This window comes from Pan troglodytes, chromosome 17, assembly GCF_028858775.2.
Source record: "Pan troglodytes isolate AG18354 chromosome 17, NHGRI_mPanTro3-v2.0_pri, whole genome shotgun sequence".
NCBI classification, from domain to species: Eukaryota; Metazoa; Chordata; class Mammalia; order Primates; family Hominidae; genus Pan; species Pan troglodytes.
This window is the reverse complement of record NC_072415.2, coordinates 60,163,440-60,184,731: the sequence shown is the minus strand read 5'-3', so window position 1 is coordinate 60,184,731 and position 21,292 is coordinate 60,163,440. Positions and strand designations below refer to the sequence as shown.

At 43.6% G+C, this 21,292-nt stretch overlaps 1 protein-coding gene across 3 annotated transcripts in view; it reads left to right on the top strand.

Moving 5' to 3' along the window:
* MYO5B (myosin VB) overlaps window positions 1–21,292 on the top strand; it is a 371,041-nt gene that overhangs the window by 79,312 nt on the left and 270,437 nt on the right. Inside the window, exon 1 of one of the 3 annotated variants that reach the window (XM_054671932.2) lies at window positions 12,393–12,467. The exons of the other annotated variants lie outside the window; for them this stretch is intronic. Within the exon in view, the coding sequence (XP_054527907.2) occupies window positions 12,432–12,467 (36 nt within the window). The 5' untranslated portion in view covers window positions 12,393–12,431. Of the gene's footprint in view, window positions 1–12,392; window positions 12,468–21,292 lie in introns of those variants that run through there. 3 annotated transcript variants of the gene reach the window in all.

The following is a 21,292-nucleotide window of genomic DNA, read 5'->3' as shown; positions in this document are numbered from 1 at the left end:
AGTGCTTACTGTGTAAAGCCAGATCGTGAGACCCTGGACCCAAGCATGGCGTACTATGTGGTGGTGGTATTATATAAGCCAGAGACCTGTTCTATGGGCTCAGGCCTGAGGGGTCTGAAAGAGGAGGGATGTTTTTAGCAACAAAATCACTCCCATTTGTGAGCCGAAGCTGGGAAGCTGTTTGGGTCTGCCTGTAGCTTTTCTTTCTCTCCTGCTCTGCTGGGAATTGCTGGTACCTATGGATAGAGAATAATGGCCCTGTTTTCTTAATGCCCTTTTTTTTTCTCGGCTTTTAGAGCATTTAAGGAACAAGTAGGTATTCTAATTCTCCCATTTTGTAAGTTACAAGTTTTTCCTCTAGAGAGGAAGAAAGACTCCCAGGGAGAAAGGGGGCGATGATATGGTATATAGAAAGATATAATCTAAACTTTGAAAATTCTATAACTAATGTCTTCTGCTGTGCTTAGAGATCATGGAGGCCTGTTCCTCATCTGTTAATGGGGCTGGAAGTGCTGTTCCAGGCCTTAGACAGGCTTTACAAAGGTGTGGAATGTTGGGTCTTCCTGGAAGAGCCTTGAAGAAATAAACCCATAGAGTTTGGAATTCATGAGCATGCTATTTTTTTTTTTTAATGAGAATTTGAAGTTTCCTCTCTAGACTTATTTGTAGAAATTTTACTGCTGCCCTTTTTTATAGGGGCTTGGTCATATTCATATTCACCTAAGTTGCTTTTTTTTATCACCCCAAATTGGGACCAAAGAACATAATCGTATCTTGACCAAAAAAGGGCATTTTTGAAATGAGCTACCAAATATAGATGAATATTCAGAGATTGCTTATTATCAAAGAAGATAGGGTTAATGTTTATCTCATAGCAAAATGTCAATTGCTGCTACGTACTTAATAGTACTTACGTGCTGTGACAGTGTGTCATTGCCAAAAAGGTTGGGTATGCAAGTCTTATGTAGGAAATACCTTCATAGCTAAATGACATCACAGATGCTGATTCTTCATTGTTGATGTTGTGTGTGGTTTATGGTTTTTTTTTTTTTTTTTTTTTTTTTTGGTAACTCAGTGGTTCTCAGACTTTAGTGGGTATCAGAATTGCCCAGAAGGTTTGTTAAAGACTCCTGAATACCCTAGACCACTGACTTAGTGGGTCTGGGTGGGGCCTGAGAATGTACATTCCTGACGAGTTCCCCCGTGAAGCTATGTGGCTGATCCAGGGACCATACTTGGAGAACAGCTGTTCAAACCAGAGCAAGGATTAAGCCACTTGAGGTTAGGAACGGCCTTATTCACCTTCTGTGTCCCATTGTGTTAATTGAGAACTTGGCACATTGGAGAACTCAAGAGATGCAGCAGGTTTTTTTTTCTTTTTTTGGATTTAAATCTGAAGCTGTCTCTTGCTACAAAGGGGAATGATTCCAGTTTGGGTAGGCAAAGTTAAGCCTATCTTCTTTATTGGCAGAACTGCTTCTCAGCTCATGCCTGAGCTTTCCTCTTTTGGATGTGGGGAACAAGCATCCTGCTTCCCAGGTGTTCATTTAGTAACAGTGAAGTTCTTCTACAGACTGACTGCAGAGTGCCAAGTGATGACTGTTGACTAGTGATCAGGCTGCTCCACCCCTCAAGTACTCCGCCTATGCTGCAGAGAGAAGGCTGTTGTGGGCATGGATCGCCACACGTAGGGGGATGATGGTGAAAGATAAGTAGCCATGCCCATGGCCGAAAACTTTGGTCTATTAGGATCATAGGGATGACATGATTGCTTTTAGGAGTCTGTCTTAGACTTTCAGTTTTTCCTAATTTTGTTTAGTGATCCATTTTAAACCTTCTTTTAGGAAAACCATTTTGGTTAGTGTCTTACACCCTGAAGAGATGGGGGGATGGAAAGGTAACAGGCTAGGGAGTAAAGGTCCCATGGTGTTGCACTGTTAGTTTCTTTCCTCATGCATCTATGATTAGTGATAACTGGAAACATTCAAAACCTGTTCGTTTAAAAGTAGAAGGCAAGCAGCCATTAACAGCTACCTTTTTAAACAATGAAAAAAATCCAGAACTTTACCTACCACTACCCTCCCCCCTCCCACATACCCACAGAATCGTGACCAGAGAAACTGTTCCCCATACACTGTCCTTAAGAATTCCCTAACATATGAGGCCAGATATCCGGTAATGGGGATTTAAATGTTGGAGCTGGTTATTAAGTGGCTCTAGACTATTCTGTAAGATTCTGAAGTCATACTAATCGTTAGACTCCCACCATAAGGGGATTTGATCAGCTTTACTAGTAAACTGTCAGCTCTGAGGATAGGGACAGTTTGTGTGTGTGTGTGTGTGTGTGTGTGTGTGTGTCTGTGTGTGTGTGTGTGTTTTATTTATTTTTGTCTGGCCACCAACTTTCTAGAGCCTAGCACAAGACCTGGCCCTGGTAGGTGCTCCGTACATAATTTGGTAAGTGAGGAATGCGAGTTCTGCAGGAAGGGAGAGGGTTGCATAACTGTTGACTTCTGTTATGTAAGGCTAGTGAAGTCTAGCCGTAAGATTGAATTCCATAGACACTTTCTGAAGATTAGCCAAGGGCTCACTGCTATCTGAGTATTGTGAAGAGTAGGGGAGAGGACCTTGTGGTGTGTTTGAAGAGCTAAGACATGCTCATGGGATGCTGTTGGAGAGCATCCTAACACAGTGTGCAGGTGACTGTCCACCTTGGGGATCAGGATCCCTGGGAGAGCTGTTGGCATGACTGGGACAGGTATGATGGAGCAGAGAGGAGGAAGGCACAGTGTGGGGACAGGTGTAAGTGGTGGGCAGATGCAAACTGAGATGCAGCACTGAGTGGACCATCAAATTGTGGAATCAGAAGGGTGCTGTCCTCCGGCTTCGTCTCTGTTCTCTGCTACGTCTGGATTTTCAAAATGTTCTTCGGAGCAACTGGGAGCTTCCTGGGTGTGAAAGCAGGAGGCAAGTTGCCATGTGGCTTCACCCAACTTTGGTCTGGAGGAGGGTTCTACAGATAAACAAGGTCTTGGGCAGCACTGCCTCCTGTCATGGGCTTTATCAAGGGGGCAGCCACCACACCTGCTCCACCTGTCGAGGTAACACCAGCATTACTGGTCTTCCCCACACTTCCTGCCCTTCCATTTTTATTGCTGTTCTGCTCCTAGATGCAGCGGTGCTGGCCACTCAAGTAGAAGGATGAACTCTTATTTCTGGTCCTCTAGTTCTTTGCCAAGTTCCGTCTGGAGCAGTGTGTGTTGAGGCTCTGACAGAGTCAGCTGACACTTAACATGCTTGCCCAGCTCAGACAAATGTCTGAATTGGGAACAGTTTATGTAACTTTATTATATAAATGTGATTTTCTCCAAGGCCTAAGTTACCTCTTAATTAGAGGTAGCTATCCTGGGAAGCCGGGCTGTACCTCTGGGTTCTTTGAGGATTGTGTGGGCACCCTTTCCCAAGAGGAGCCTTGGTTAGCTTGGAGGAGTCAGTGTGGCTTTGAATAGGCTGAGAGTTAGTTTAAGCTGAAGCTCTGGGCCATGGTTGAGACATGCACATCCTTTGTTTCTTTGCCCAGCCATGGCTTGACTTTCTGTGCATTCTCTAAAATTTCCATAACATAAACTCAGTATTATAACAGCACGGCAGTTTAAAGAAACCAAGTTCTACCTCTACCACCTTTTTTAATTTTTTTCTTTTCTTTTTAACTTTTGCTGGCTGGCATCTCAGTTTACTCATCAGTAAAATAATACCATCTCCTCATTGCAACTGCTTATTACCTTACAGGGCCGACATTAAGCCAAAGGAAATAATCTAACATGATTTAAAGAGAAGAGGCAAAGGACCACGAAGCCAAGCTCAGGTGGCAGATAGATTTTTAATGCCCTAAATGGGGCTGTGAGATGGAAGTTTAATCTTTTGAAATCTGATCCCATTTGTTCAGTCTAATAACTTAACTTGGGAAATCGATAAAATGAGTTAATTGTGTGTTCTCTTTTTCAATTGGTGTAGCAGCTCTTTAGGCTTTGGACAAAAGCTAAACTTCCATGTACTTTAAAATAGCATTTGAGATGCCTGGATGATAAGAACAGTAGCCTGAGTCACTCCTGGTGAGCATAACAATCAAAGCCAGAAAGGGGAGTGGTTAAGAGGGGGCTCCTCTAAGCAGCTCTCACTGATGGACTCTGCCATGAGAAAAGACCCTCACACTAACTTCAACCCTTCAGGGCCCCACAGTACCTATCTTTGTGTAGTTGATGCTTTTTGGAGCATTCTTTAATGTACAGAAATGAGTTGCAATTTTCTACGTGCGCCTGATAATTACGAGGCCACACTTGATGTTCAGGCATAAAGAAAAGGAGATAGCAGCTTCTTAACTTTAATAATTAAACCATATCAGAGCAGTGTTCCATGGTCCAGCAATGTGTTTTCTCTAACGTTCAGTTGTCCCCCATCTTAACACAAATGTGAAATGTAGTTATCTGCTTCCAAACCATGGTGAGCCCTACAGTGCAACTGGCAAAAATGATCACGACAGCATCACAGGGAGGCATCAGTGACTCTTGGGAGGGAAGGCAAGGCTTTCGGTTTTATGTCAAAGCACCCCTTGATATTGCTTCAGGATGCGAAGCTTCCTGAGGGCAGGGAAGCCTTTTTGTCTTTTTTGTTCACTGTTTTATGCCCAGTACTTAGAACAATGCTGACTACAGGTACTGAGCAAATATTTTTTGAGAATGGATGGGAAACTACAGAAGATGCCTCCTCACACTCAGCAGTGTAGGTGGTGGGGACGGGCAGGGAATTGAGGCACACTTGAAACAGGTCTCACGGAAAAACGATTAATTCTTGGAGATGAGAAAGTGTTCTAATTGTGCATTATTTATAAGCAGTCACTCAACGTCCATGTAACCTTCATTACGTGGAATGATTTTAAAGTTTAATGTGGGTGACAGGATTGCGTGTTTGTGATTTAATGACTGTGTTGTGCTAACAAATGTCTTATTGAAATAAATGACCCAATTTGTTTTAAAAATACATTGCTGTGTTGAAAGTATAATAGAAAGCTGCTATACTGGATGTTACACTGCTGAAAATTGGTTCATTTTCACAAACATTTTGATAATAGGGATGTTACTGTCATTAGTCATTGTTATTTATTATAATTCATCAGTTACTGAGCTGCTACTGTGTACCAGCTTAGAAACCTTCAGTCCATTAGGGAGTGACTTACTATAGTGGGGGTTTTCTTGTGTATGTACCAGAAGGGCCTGAGTTGCCTTGGGGCAGACAGAAAAAGGTTTTTCGTGGGGCATAACCAGTCTCAAGTGTCATGCACAATGCATGCTCAAAGGCAGATAAGGCTGGTGGTGCTCAGCTGGTTAAGGCGCCGTGGGGGTCCCATGCGGCTGTCTTTGGAGCCCCATTTGGGTGTGGGCAGGTGGGTGGGTGGCTCGCCAGGAGCCTTACCTTTGCCTCTTGATGGGGACGTCTTGGTGTTGATGCTTTGCTGCTCTGATGGGCCAGTATTGTTGGGTACGGAGGATTCCATATTTATCCTTATAGCAGTGTTTCTCAAAAGGAGCCCCTTGGAGCCGTGATGCAGTTGCTTTGGTGGTTCGCTACAGTTATGGATTCCTAGATGTAGCCCAGATCTCTCAGGAGTGGGGCTTCAATTCTCTTGACTATACTTTTTCCCTACTCAATATTTAGGAGGTTTGCTCTCTCGTTTCTGTCCTGTTGCTTCTCCATTGCCACTTCCTTAGAGAGGCTTTCTTTGACTACTCGATCTAACATAGCTCTCTTCCTTTGCCCACTTGGGTTGTTTCCAAGCCCCTTACCATACTTTACTTTTCTTCATAGCAGGTGTCTCTGTATCTGGTTTTGCCTGTTTCCCCCACTAGGATGTGACCTCCATTAGTACAGCGATCTTGTCTCTTCCTTCTCTGCTCCAGTGCCCAGAGCCTGCCTGGCACATAGTAGGTACTCAGTAGATGCAGTGCATTGAAGTCTCCAGGTGACTCATGTGCTCAAGGTGCCTTATAAGAAGAGGGGATGAGTTGATAAGAGGCAGAGTCTTCAGAAGGTCAAAGAAGTGAATGAAAGGGCTAAGACTTAGAAATTCCAGTCCCAATGTTCAGTTAGTAAGCGTAGTTTTATTTTACCTTAATGAGATCCCTTTATCAGCATAAACTGCAGAGAATTTAAGGACCTTAATAACTACTGGTTATAATTGCAAAAGGTTCTGCAAACATACAGCAATAAAAGCAACAATAACCATTATAGATCTCAGTTCATGACTGACCCCTTAAGGAAGATAGGGTTTTAGCAGATGCCTGTTTCTTTTGAATTCAGTCTTATCTAAATTTACCCAAGGAACATGTATTTGAATGAGAGATACAATCTGGAGAATTTGTCCCAGAACTTTCAAAGAGAATGAGAACCAGAAGGATCTGTTTTTCTGCCTACTAGTTTAAATTATAATCTTGACATGGGTGTGTATCTTCCAATCTGTGACTGTCTAACAAAATAATTTACTATTCAGTGCCCTTTGCAGAGTAGAGATTTTGTAGTTTTATGAATAGAATTTACTTCTGTGAGATAACTGCAGTTTAACTTTTTGACACTAGCAAAAAATGCTACAGATTATAAATGATGGCAGTGCAACCCTCAGTGCTGGCCCCATTACATACCTCTGAATTACCAAGGCATCAACATTACTGAGTTGACACAGCCTCTGTTCCCACTCTAGTAATCTTTGAGCTAATCTGAGCATTATCCCTTTCTTGTTTTTTTTGCCTATTTGCCATTTCCTTAATATAGTCTCCACCAAAGAATGAAAACGTTAACCTTATGAGAGGGGAATTAAGTGACATTCTGAAGAGAAATCTCAATGGTGTTGAAATCTTATCATTGTGAACATTTTAAAGTAGTTTTATCTGCTGCTCTCTGTTTATGGTACACTATGATTGCAGGATCTTCTTCTGATATGTTTTGTATTTAGTAAGGCATTCTTTGAATCTGTAGGTGTTTGCCTGTTTTCTCCTTTATCTAATTTTTATGCTTCTATTTTTATTTTTCTAACAGACTCATACTCTACCTTGTCTAGATCTTCTAGGTGGTTTATAGCCCTTAAACTCATCATTCTCGCTAATCCATGCTGCAGACGTATTTGGAAATTGTTTACTAATGAATAAAATTTGGTTCCTTAACTTCCATCCTCAGTGGGCCCTATACTTCAACATTCTGCATTTAAGGAGTGTGATTGGTGAGTTTCAGTGACATGCACTCAGGGATAAAGAAAGCACATTTAAGAGGAGAGGCAGGAGGGATTCAGAACATTGCTTTGGAGCTCTACAGACCTAGGGTCAGATCCTGGCTCTGGTACTTTTCAGTAATGTGTACTGGGCAAGGTGCTTAATCTTGCCAACCAAGTACCCCACTTTCTTCTTGTATAAAATGAGAGAAAGCACTATCTTCCAAATCCTTGAGTGCCTATCAGCTGCTGGGCATACCTGGAGCAAATGAGGGAGGAAGGTGGGAGGGTTTAGGCCACAGAGAGCTTATCTCATGGTGAGAGAGATAAGCAGGATAAAGTATTTAGGGCATAGATGCTGTTGTTGCCAGGAGAAGAAAATAAAGCAGAGAAAGGAGATATGAAATGGGGTGAGGAGGTGATGGTGAAATTTGAGGCCATGCAGAGAAGTTCACATTTGACCAAACACTTGAAGCATTTGAGGGAGGAAGCAGCGTGGATATCTGGGAAAAGAACATTCCAGACAGGGAAAGCAGGTGCCCAGGCCTGAGGCACAGCAGGCCTGGTGATTTTGAGGAACAGCAAGGAAGTCTATGGCTGGAGCTGAGTGAAGGGAGTGGGGAGAGAGGGTAGGATATGAGGTTAGAGAGGTGAGAGAGGCCAGACTGGGTAGGGCCTTTGAGGCTGCTGCAAGGGTTTGACTTTCACTGGGATGGGGAACCAGTGGAGGATTTTGAACAGGGCAGTGACATGATTTGTTCTTGTTCTCACATGGCTTTAGGCCTGCTTTGGGTGTTTATGTTGTAGTATGGAGGGCGGTGGATACTGAGCATTGTATGTAGCTCAACATGGTGCTGCCGTTGGCCAGATGAGGGTGCCTTTGCCTACCTTGGTTCTGCTGCCTTTGAAAAATCATGACCGCCGGTCGTGGTGGCTCATGCCTGTAATCCCAGCACTTTGGGAGGCTGAGGCGGGTGGATCACAAGGTCAGGAGATCGAGACCATCCTGGCTAATGCGGTGAGACCCTGTCTCTACTAAAAATACAAAAAAAATTAGCCGAGCATGGTGGCGGCGCCTGTAGTCCCAGCTACTTGGGAGGCTGAGGCAGGAGAATGGCATGAACCCCAGAGGCGGAGCTTGCAGTGAGCCGAGATCATGCCACTGCACTCCAGCCTGGGCGACAGAGCAAGACTCTTGTCTCAAAAAAAAAAAAAAGAAAAATCATGACCAGCGGACCAGTTGTGATAAGATTGACAAGTTGGTGACAGAGCATGTTTTGTGAACCTCTGAACTCTTCTGGGGGCATTTCTCATAATTTATGTCTTCTTGTCTCCCGGCTTGGGTGCCTAGCACTCTTGGTTTTTCCTGCTGGTCCCGTAACAAATTCCATTTTCTTGGAAAGGTATGTGGTCTGTCATGTAGCTTCTAGTCTTGGCTGGGATTCAGTTGCCATTTGCCCTCTTAGGGTATTGACACTGGAAACTTTCTTATCGTGGTTCTTCAGTGGAAGTTTGGTGGAAGCTGTGGATAGGGGAAGTGGTGGGACGGGAAGTTGGGGTTTCTAGGGCTTTAAAAATCACTCAGTGCCAATTTTCAGTTAGTCCTGGTCCATTTAGCTAGTCTTGGTATCATCACCCCAGTGACTTTATTCTTCTTGGAGCCTGGTTCAGAGAAGACAGTTTTAGCATGTGGGGTCATTCAAAGCCAGGTGAACTGTATTTTGTGTGAGGAAAGGAAAGGGTTGCCTCACCCAGCTAGCCCAGCTGTATAATGGAAGCAGCACATATAGCCTCATGTTAGACTTGAACACTTCAGAGCTGGCTGGGGAAAGATAATCAGTTTTTATCTACATACCTGGTATCATCAATAGTAGAGTTACTACATATTTTTTACTGATTCTGGTTTATCAGCACACAGCAAGGCCTTATTATTAGAACCCAAGATAATTGCTGCATACCTCCTCATGAGGCACTGTGGATTGTCAAGGATGCATGTTTGTCGGGGGTCCATCTGCATAGTTTCCTGTTCTTGGGCTTCTGTGAAACATGTAGCCGGTCTAGGCTGCCTGGAGAACTTGGCCTGTTTCTGCTCTGGGTACCCAGGTATTTTCAGTACAATCATGTTGAAATCGTGTGGACTCAGCTGATTCGATGTTAGAAACATAGGAGAAACACCATCAATATTTAAAACAAATACATTGTGGTTTGTTCATGTACTAGAATAGCACACAATAGCGCGAATGAATGGACTCTGGCAACACATAGGGACATGAACATATCTCACTTAATGCAGAGCAGAAGACTCAAACTATAAAACAGTACACACTTCTGTGAAGTTCAACTATAGGCAAAGCTCAGCTGTTTGTCAGAGATTCTTACATAGGTGGTTAAATTATAAGAGAAGCGAAGGAGTTATTTCAAAAGACAGGATAATGGGCTGGGCATGATGGCTCATGCCTGTAATCCCAGCACTTTGGGAGGCCAAGGTAGGCAGATCTCTTGAAGCCAGTTGTTCAAGACCAGCCTGGCAACATGGCGAAACCCCATCTCTACTAAAAATACAAAAATTAGCCAGGCATGGTAGTGCATTCCTGTAACCCCAGCTGCTCAGGAGGCTGAGGCATGAGAATTGCTTGAACCTGGGAGGCGAAGGTTGTAGTGAGCCAAGATCACGCCACTGCACTCCATCCAGCCTGGGTAACAGGGTGAGACTGTCTTAACAACAATAAAAAAGGATAATGGTTTGCTCTAGAGGGAGGGTCACATGGGAGTTGGGGACTTCAGGGTGTGGTATCCTTGGCTTCTTGGGGGCATGGTTATGCAGATGTCCACTTCTGAATAATTATACTGTAAGTACATGTATGCTATGTGAATGTTAGCATATACAACTTAAAAACACATACAACAAAGCAGTGAGAGAATGATTAACCAGGGTATTTTGCCTCTTTCTGTTGCTCCACAGATGTGTAGTGCTGTATGGCATGAAAACCGGAAACAGTGCTGGAATCACAAGGCTGGTTTCTAGCAGGAAATGGCTGTGTGGCTGGAGCCAGTCCCTTAACAACTTAGGGTTTCAGTTTTGCATCTGTAAATTGAGGGGATGGTAATGGAATCTGGGATCTTGTTAAGTTTAAGTTGCAAAACTCTGAAACACAATCTTAATTGAAGCTCAAGATGTGAGAATACGGTAGAACTCCCCTGGTTGTGGCAGGAGGAGCTGTCTTATCTGAGCTTCTCATTTCTCTGGTGGTTGGTGGATCTTGGAGTTCTTCAAGAGCACCCTGGATATCACAAGGTCAGGAGATTGAGACCATCCTGGCTAACATGGTGAAAACCTGTCTCCACTAAAAATACCAGGTGTGGTGACGCATGCCTGTAGTCCCATCTACTTGGGAGGCTGAGGCAGGAGAATCACTTTCAAGTGCCACCTGGGAGGTGGCAGTTGCAGTGAGCTGAGATCGTGCCACTCTACTCCAACCTGGGTGACAGAGGGAGACTGTCTCAAAAAAAAAAAAAAGGCACCCTAAGGCATTAGGAAACCCTGGACCAGGCAATCTCCAAGCTCTGTCTAGCCCATGATTCAGAGTCAGGGCAGCTGGAGGTCCCATAACTAATCCTCATTGTCTGGCTGTTTAGGCCAAGATGTTCTCCTCCCTTTGCACCCTCCCTTAGTGAAGGCAGCAGGGTGGGTCTTGGTCAATGAGCATTTATTTCTCCAGGGTTTTCTTTATGAGGTGGGAGGGACATAGAGTTATGTGGCCATACCAAAGGCACAAATTATCTATCGGCAAGCCTTGAGTTCCTGTTGTAATAGGCACTGAGGATACAGCAGTGAATAAGATGCCTTTCACAGACTGGGTCTGTCAGGGACACAGATGAATTGTCTGACATGTGGAGTTAGCAGGGTTGTGTCAGGGGAGGCACAGAGGGGCACATGCCCCAGGCCTCGGGAGTTGGAAGCACTTCCTGGGGGAAGTGACATCCAGGCTGTGAAATCTGAAGAGGAATAGCCAGATAATGAGAAATGGGGTGGGTGAGCATTCCAGGCACAGGGAGGATACTGTAAAGGCCTAGCAGTAAGAGCATGAAGCATTTAGGGAAATGAAACTAGCCTTATTTCCAAGGTAAAAATGGTAAGAGATTAAACTTACTAGGCAGAAACCTCTGGACAGGGCCAGATGATGAAGGCCAGATGATGATGACCCCTTTGACACACTAGGACTTGGGTCCCAAGAACAGTGAGGAGGGCATCTAAGAGCTCTGAGCAAGGGAGGGAAATTATTTGATTTGCATTTTTGAAATATCACTTTGGCTGCAGTAAGGAGAATGTGTTGATGTGGGGTCATACCAAAGGTCAGGGTTTTACCCTAGTGAGAAAAGGTGAGACCTGGACAGGGATGGCAGTGGTGGAGGGGATGGAGAAAAGCAAACAGATTTGGGAGAGAATCGGGAGATCTGCTTGGTGAATTAACGAGGTAGAGGGGAAGTGAAGACAATGTCCAGGGTGCATTTTTGGTCAAGTAAGAGGATTACTTGGGCAAGTAAGAGGATTACATTTTTAGGCAGAGAGTACCACTCTCTGAGGCAGGGAAGGGAGCAGGCGGAGGATGCAGGGGCAGGATGGGAGGATGAGTTATGGCTTGAATAGTATGAATTTGAGGTGGTTCTATAAAAAGTAGCTGGAGAGGGTGAGTAGGGTGGGTAGGGTGGACAGCCTACAAAGGAGGCTTGTTTATGTGAGTCTTTGAGAGTCAACAAAGAGCTCTGTTTTTGTGCCAGAAACACTGGAAGGTGCTGAGCTGGGAGGGCTGTAGTGGTGCTCATAGGAGTGACTTCATGGTTTTGTCTTTACTTAATTTGTCCAGCCCAGCTCCATACTCCAAATGGCATATGCAAGGCCTTGTGCTTTGATATTCTAGAGCAGTGGTTTTCTTAACCTTTTTGGGGAGTTTCGTATTCCTTTGAAATCAGGCGAAACCTGTGTGCAGAAAAATACACACTGCAAAAAAGAAAAAAAAAAGAAATGCACCCTGCAAACATAGTAATTTTTACAAAGTTATTTAACCTGGCAACCACTGACCTGTCCTCCATCACTATAGTTCCGCTTCTAAGAAGGTCACAAATGGAATCATGAAGTACGGAACTTAAGGAGACTGTCGTGGAGTGCGGTTTTCCCATGTTGGATTCTGTGAACCTGGTTCAGAGCTCACAGGTTAGGGAAGAAGCATTGCTTCATAGCTACACTGTTTTGTTTGGTAGAAAGTAATTGTTTAAGACTCCAGATGGTAATGACATCCTGGCTTTCACATCACTCTGAACAACATAAAGGGGAGCCCTCTCTATCCTGTCATCCTGCCTGTCCACCCAGCTCCAGTACCAGCATCAGCAGCTATTTTATTTATTTATTTATTTATTTATTTATTTATTTACTTACTTACTTACTTACTTATTTTTACCATGCCTTGACCTCTTGCTTACACCCTGACTGCTAGTGACTGGTCCCAGTCTTTTTTCTTCTTCCAGCCTCATCTTGGTCTGATTCCTACCTTGGTTTCCTTTGTAAGTATCCCAGTCAATAGGGAAACCATTCTCCTAAACTCCAGAAGCCAAGTCTTAACTTCCTGCTCCTAGATGTCCTCGTGTACCCCCTCTGGAGTCCTCCTGGTGGTTGAGTCCTGGTGGTCTCCAGAGTGCTCCATCCCAATTCTTCCATCTGAGCACCAGCCAGCCCACAGGTGTTGCTGTTCTGGCCTTTGCAGTTCTGTGATTGCTGGTGTTTATGCATTTTGGCAGGTCTGGGATATCTCTTGTCCATCTACTTCCAGTTTCAAGGTTAATAAGGGGCAGATGCTACCTGTGCGGTCCATGTCTGTTCATTCCCTGGATAAAAGAATTTTCACCTAGGACCCAGCAATTTCAAACTTAGGGAAAAGGCTATGAAAGATTATTATCAACTTAGCTGTAATGTAAGAGCGCATGGTCTGAAACTTGTCATTACTATGAAGTACATTAGTCATTATTTGCGAGGAACTGGTTACATAGTTGTGGGAAACCTAAGAAGGTCTTTCCTGATGCCCATACTTATAATCATTACTCTTCATCCCCAAATAAAGACAGGAATCATCATGACAGTGAACAATTGTATTGTATGATCTTTGTAGAAATGTTTCTTCTAAACTAAAATACTAGTCATTTAAAGTAAAATTTTCCTCATTGAATAAATTAATGACCACAAATAGATGATCAGATATTTCATAGTAGAGACATAAACTAAGTAAAAACATTTTTTAAAAAATTGGTAAATTTTTTTGAATTTTTATTCAAAGAATATGAGGATGTTCCTTTTTAAATTTTTTTGAGATTTATGAGAGAGAGAGAGAGATATATATATAATGTATAGATCCCCAGGCATCTTAAATTTCTGGCCAAAGACACCTTAAAGTTCTTAATGTCCTCCTCGCTAGGTATAATTTTCTTTTCTTTTCTTTTTTTTTTTCAAATAGACAAGGTCTCATCTGTTGCCCAGGCTGGAGTGCAGTGGCATGATCATAGCTCACCACTGTAAACTCAAACTCCTGGGCTCAAGAGATCCACCTGCCTCAGCCTCCTGAGTAGCTAGGACTGTAGGTGCACACTACTACACTGGGCTTTTTTTTTTTTTTTTAATGGAGATGGGATCTCACTGTGTTGCCTCAAAACTGATACTTTTAACTAAGAAGGTGATCCTTATGTTACATTTAACATAATTTGTAAACTGTGTTCCCAGATGATGATGCATGCTTGCCCTACCCATTTGGAACTGCATGTGCTTGATGGTAAATTATTATTTAGAGTCCATGAAGTTTCAAAGAGTGATTGGTGGTATGATGTTAGAGTTCCTAGGTGTTTGGAATCTGTTTTTTGTTTTGGTGGGGGCAGATGAGGAGACAAGGTCTTGCTCTGTTGCATGGGCTGGAGTGCAGTGGTATAATCATAGCTCACTGCAGCCCCAAACTGCTGGGCTCAAGCCATCCTCTCAGCCTTCCCAGAAGCTGCCACAGGTGCACACCACCGTGTCTGGCTGATTTTTAAATTTGTTTTAGATATAGAGCCTCACTTTGTTGCCTAGCTGCTCTTGAACTCCTGGCCTCGAGTGATCCTTCCACCTTGGCCTCCCAAAGTGCTGATATTACAGGCATGAGCCCACATACCCAGCCTTGACTAGAATCTTTATAAAGGAAAAAAAAAAAAAAAAAGGATTGAGACTTAACCAACCCACACCAGGTAGGGATTTTGAACAAGCACAAGATTGTAAGATACATTCTAACTTCCAGGGAGGGTCAGGATAGAGTGTCTTTTACCCTTCCCAGCCTCCATAGTTTAGGTTGGTAGAATCCACACAAAACTGGTTGGAAATGGAAACTAAGATAGTGGCTTAATGAATGGCTAGGCAGCACCTAATTACCCTCAAATTTAGGACCTTTGGTCCACTGTTGAGGTCATGGCTTTGCCAAAATGCCCAGAGAGCTTTGCCCACAAAGTGGGCCTCCTGGCTAGTTAACCACAGGAGCTGGAAGCCCAAGGTGAGCCTGTAGCCATGAGCACAGTCAGAACAAGGACAGGCGGGGCAGGGGAGAAGTGGGAAGGAGAGAGCAGAGCCTGTTTCAAGAGCATTGCATTTCCACTCACTGATCACATACAATCTGTTGGATTTGCTACTCTTCTCCTTTGGGGGAAGGACTGAGTTCCTGGGGAAGAAAAAAAAAAGACTCCCTCTTCATTGCTCCTGGGAAAGGGCAGAAAAGTCTCTTATGGGCTGAGGCTGGGGAGGGGAAGGAAAAGACTTTGAGAAACTTTGGGCTGGTACAGGATTATCTAATTCTTTGGCCTGGGGGGTTTTGGGACAGGCTAATATTTTAATGTGCATGTAGATCAGTGGGGATTTTTTTTTTAATTCATTGGTTCTGAGGTTAGAGATTCTGCATTTCTAACAAGCTTGCAGGTGCTGCTGCTCCTGGTCTAGGGACTATACTCGAGAGCCAGGTTCTGATTCTCTCTTCTGGGCTGTGCAGGACTGGGTTGGAGCAGCCTTCACCCTGCATCAGAGGTATTTTGCTAATTGTGGAAACTCTTTGTCTGGCATTAGTATTCCTAATCTGTAGCCACTCTTGCATTTCTAGCTTTTCATTGGATCTGTGTGTTGCTGGACCGTTGAGGAGGCTCCTTACCTGGCTTTTCTCCACTTGGATCGTATTCCTGCTGTGAGTTCCCTCCCAGCAATCTGTCTTCCTTTTCTAAGAGTTAAGATTTGGAGGCTTTTTTTTTCTTTAAGTTCTGGGTAGGATACATATGCAGAACGTACAGGTTTGTTACATAAGTATGTGGTGTGCCATGGTGGTTCGGTGTACCTATGAACTCGTCTCTCCCCTCGCCCCGCAACAGTTCTCAGTGTATGTTGTTCCCCTCCTTGTGTCCATCTGTTCTAGTTGTTCAACCCCCACTTATGAGTGAGAATAAGTAGTGTTTGGTTTTCTCCTTCTGTGTTAGTGTGCTGAGAATGATGGCTTCCAGTTTGAACCATCCAAGGACGCAATCCTTCCTTCACCCAAGGCCATGATCTCATTGCTTTTTATGGCTTGGCTGCATAGTATTCCGTGGTGTATATGTACCACACTTTTTAAATCCAGTCTATCATCAATGGGCATTTGAGTTGGTTCCATGTCTTTGCTATTGTAAATAGTGCTACAATAAACATACGTGTGTGTGTCTTTATAGTAAAATGATTTATATTCCTTTGGGTATATACCCAGTAATGGGATTGCTGGGTGAAATGGTATTTCTGGTTCTAGATCCTTGAGGAATTGCCACACTTTCTTCCACAATGAACTAATTTACATTCCCATCAACAGTGTAAAAGCATTCCTATTTCTCCACAGCCTCACCAACATCTATTGTTTCTTCACTTTTTAATAATCACCATTCTGATCTGCATGAGATGGTATCTCATTGTGGTGTTGATTTGCATTTCGCTAATCCGTGATGTTGAGCCTTTTTTATGTTTGTTGGCTGCATAAATATGTCTTCTTTTGAGAAGTACCATATCATTTTCCCAGTTTTCAATGGAGTTGTCTGTTTTTTTTTCTTGTAAATTTAAGTTTCTTGTAGATTCTGGATATTAGACCTTTGTCAGATGGGTAGATTGCAAAAATTTTCTCCCATTCTGTAGGTGAGGCATTTTTATAGTTATTTTTCTTTTTAATATGTGTCAATCAATATGCCTAGGACTTACAGAGAAGATGGCCCCATACAGGAATATGATGGTCCAGGACTCAGGGATACCTGGCTGGTGCCTCACTAAGTACCCCTCTTCCCTGTGACCTTCTTTTTCCCCTCCATGTAGCTTTATCAAGGTACAGTTGACAAAAATGGCATTTAAGGTGTACAACTTGATGCTTTGATGTATATATACATTGCGGAATGATTATCATCAAGCTAATTCACATACTCGTCATCTATCACCTCACATAGTTACCATTTTGGGGGATTTGTTTTGTGGTGAGAACACTTAAGGTCTACCCTCTTAGCAAACTTCAACTATACAGTATGCTATTGTGAACTATTGTCCCCATGCTGTAGGTTAGATCCACGGAGCTTATTCATCTTGTAACTGATTGTTCAATACCTCCCCATTTCCCTTCCCCCGACCTGTGGTCTTCTTAAGGAACAATTGCCAAATAGTAACTGAAGTTCTAGGTTTTCATTGGCCCAAGCCCTGTCCCTCCCAAAGCAGAGTTCTGGGTGGGAAACTGCAGTTTCGGGTGATGCTGCTGGCTCCAGCTCTCCCTCAGCCACTTCCGCATCTAGGGGTCTTGCCATGCTCTGATTGATTGTTCCTTGCAAAGCAAAGACAAGAAGAAGAGAGCAGAGAAAGAGCCCAGTGCTTTAGGAGGAATCTTCAGCTCTGGTTTGGTTTGCTGATCCCTAGACCTGGAAAAGAGAGGGCAGATGCATGCACAGTATGTGGCTTTTGGCCCCCAGTGACTGTGCCTGAGCAACAGCTAGTACCAGGTAATGTCTTGGACCCTGACCAGTCAGTACGATGTGCTTTGGGGAAAGAGGAGAGAAGTAGAAAGTGGGGAGGGTGGTAGGCAGAGGGGTAAAACTTCCCTTCCCTCCCTACCATGCAGGCCGTTTCTCACTTGAATATAGTTGAAGCATAATTCTGTGCACTAGTTGAGGTCTTCCTGTGGTCAGTGGGTCTGTTGACTTGCAGTGATAGATGCTTCACAGATACCAAAGGAAGCTGGGAGTCTTGTGTCTGAAAAGGTTATTCTCTCAAGCTTTTGCTGGTGCAACACAACCAGCATCATATGTTCCTGCCTTCAGTGTGACAGCTCAGGAGGAAACAAGATCCTGATTTAGCAGAAGCAGATGTCTCATAAAATACTTTAACCATGACAAAGTGAAACTGTGAATTAGTCATTTAAGTATTTACTCTAGTGAATATCCAAACAGATGTGCTCATGTAGAAAAGAAAATAAGCTCCTTCCTTCTGTCATTGGACCAATGTGCATGTGACTTTATAGTGTTCTTCCGGTTTCTAGCCAGGTTGTTGCTGAAATATCTTGGCTGTGTATCTTGGATCTGAGCTTGGAAGGCACCTATAGTGATGTGGGAGGTAAATCTCTGAAGGTTGCTTTAGGACACTGAGAATCTGTGTGTAGACTGCGGAGCCCTGGTCCTATGTCCAGTGTCCTGAACTGGTCCAGTGAACCCATGGCAGGCACACACGGGCCCTAGTAAATAATAGTCTATATTTAGCCCTTTTGGTGGAGGATAAAGTTTATATATCTAATGTCAGGTGCCCATTGGCATCAATGAAGCCAGTTGGCTTTATAGGGGGAACATAACTACAAGATACCGTGTATTTCTCAGCTAACTATTCTGCAAATTCATGTAAAGATGGTTGCTGAAATTATGTGGAACTTCATCCCCACCACTTAAAAGCAGCTCAAAGCTCCAGTCCTTGCCATATGTTTCCTGGGGGCCCAAATCACCCCTAATTGAGAATGTCTCACTTAGAGTAAGGTCCTTGTGTTCTATGGTGGCCTGTTGGTAGTAGAACCCCAAGAATCAACTACATTTTACTTACAAGGCTGGCTGACTGGCTGGCTTTGCATCTAAGCCAGGCTTTTGGGAGTGGAAGGAACCATGGCATCTTGTTAGACTTCTGTTCCTCCTGTTCCCTAAGTCTCTACTGTGTGTCCCACTGTTGCTAAGTATCCTTGAAGCACAGTCTTCCTGTGTCACTTATCCACTCTGGAACATCAAACAGCTGCCTGTGTTGAGAAGCCTCCATGATCCTGTCCCACTCTACCTGTCCAAACCTACTTCTCATTATTGCTTGACATGCCTTTTTTGTTTCAGGTGTTTTGGGTTTTATTGTATCAGTTGTTCTTATTCTGAACAGTAGGTACAAAAGATATGAACACTATTGTGTCTTAGGTTGGAAATGTGCATCCTCAGACTTTAAGAAACTCCAGATTGAGACAAGCTTGGATGCAGATTGAATTCATGGTCAGAAGATGAATTAAATGGAAAGAAAAAAAGGCAACTTGTGCTTGAAGCCTCTAAGCAGTTGCTGAGACTCATTCAGCTCTTGTAGTTGTGCTTGGATCATTCATATAAAGGCCGTTTTTATCTGTTCTTCAGATTCATTCAGGGGAGTATAAAGGTTTACAACTTTGACAGTGGGGCTGGGTGTTGACAGAGATGACTAGGAAGCTGGTGGCCTTGGCATCCTTAGGGTTTTCTTCTGGGATTACAGGAGCTGGACTGCAAGGATCAGAGGTTCCATCATCTGAACTGCTGTCCTTTGGTGAAGGTTTCTTTCCCAGCTGCTCAGTTGACCACTGTTGGTACCTGGATTGCTTATGCTCCAAGAGCATGTATTGGAGTCATTACATTGATGATACAGAGGAGCTTACTACATTGTCCATGTTATCTATGTTATTTCATTTCTGTTTCTAAGACTTTCTTTTTCTTCTGCATAAATCCTACCATCTCTGCAAGCCTTTCCCAGTTAATCTAGTCCCCATGCCACTGTGCTTCCAATCTGTACCACACAGTTGGACATTTACCTTTTCAAAGCTAAGTTGTAGCTTGTAAGCTACTTGAAGTAAAGGCAGTCTATTTCCTTGTTGTGTATTTGCTTCCTCACAGCCAGCCTAGTAACCAGTAGATATTTTGGTATTGATTTTGATGGGACTCTTTAGGACATCTAATATGAATGTTATGACTTCATTGGAATCCATAGAACATGGCAACTAAGTTTGGAGCCTGTAACTCCAAAGCAACAATTGCTAGTTTACACCTTGCCCCTTAAACAATTGGAACAATACACCTATAAGATAAAAAAAAAAAACTGATTTTAAGTAACATAGTGTTTCCACGAATCTGTTGGTATTAACTGTTGTTGAAGTATACCCCTAAGTAAGTAGACAAACTGACCTGCTTGATGGAGGATGTTGGATATAAGCAAGTTATATTGTGGAGTAAATGTTAAAGCAAATATTTTATTTTGAAGGGAATTCTTTACTCTGACTTCCAGAGGTGCTTTCTTGGCTTAGACTTTGAATGTGGTTCAGGGTGTGAGAAGTTGGTCATTCTTGTCCTTTCCTGACTCATACCACTAGCCTCTTTGGCAAAAAGCAGTGTGTAGTTTCTTTGTTTAGGGTAGAGCATTAGTTTCCAGGGTGGTGACTTTTCTTTGCTGGTCTGAAGTCATGCTGTCTCCAGTTTCCTCTGTTTCATTCTCTGCTCCTCCTCAGTTGCACCAGGGTGTGTGATCCACTGCCCTCATTTCCTTGTTGGCAGTGGGTCCTTTGGCACCTGCGGCTGCTTCATGGGCAGTCAGGGTTTGCCTGTAGGCCCCGAGAGGCTTGGGACTTGAAACAGAAGTTTACCATCCTTCCCTAAGCACTGGCTTGTGTCATTTGATGACTACTTATTCAGAACCTGGAACTTCTGCCTGTGAGGTCGACATACCCATCATGCTTATTGCCTGGAGAGGAAGCCCTACATTCTGCTGCTGCTGCAGAGTGATGATTTTTAACAGACCAGAACTTACATGTCTAAATGAGTGTTGTTGTTGAGTGAAGTCACCTTAGGACAATGATTTAAATAACACCGCGATTTCTCAAGAAGTTTGGAACTTCTCTTATGGTTGAGTTCAAAGCCATTTTATGTTATATGTGGCCCAAACAAGTTTTATTAGTACAATTAAATCTTTATTGAGGACTTTTGATGGACCACATAGTGAACTTGGACTGGGAATCAAAAGAATGGTAAGGCAGGGTGTCTGCCTTCACTGTGCCTGCAGTCTGGCTGAGATGCACATGTGAGCCACACTAGCACAAGCCAGCATGCACTGGCCTGTCACAAGAGAGGTGAGATCAATTCTAGGGATGCAGAGGTGGGAGTGATGACATCTGTGGGGAATGGGGATGGGAGGAAAGTCAGGGAAGACACCAGCAATGAAAGACTGGGAGGATTTGAGAAGAAAGATAGGGGAGGAAGGACAAGGGAACCATATCAACAGCAGTGTTGAAAATCTGGGGACTTGCCTGGGAAATGAAGTCATTTCACTGGACTGACAATGCATGCTACAATGTTGGTTTCCCTTCATAGGTGGAGCCAGGCCCAGCATAAGCACTGGCCCTGTGGATGGATGCCAGGTGAGGCTGGCAGGTCTGCTGGCCCAGGTGTTGTCTCCCGCAGGAGCTGGGAGCAGACGTTGTCTGAAGGTAGGGGTATATTGTAGCCATGCTGAGGAGCCAGCATAGAAGCCAGTGTTGGACCTAGGGAGCTCCAGCAGGAAGACACTGGGGAGAGACATTGAGAAGAGGAAATAGAAATGCAAGGCAGGGCAAAGGGGGTTTGATGATGACGGTGATGATGATTTTTTAAGAGTATCTATTGTGAACAAAGTAGGAAAGGACTTGTGCTTATTTACAGTGGACAGACTGGTGCTGGGGCAAGTGGGTACATCATAGAAGT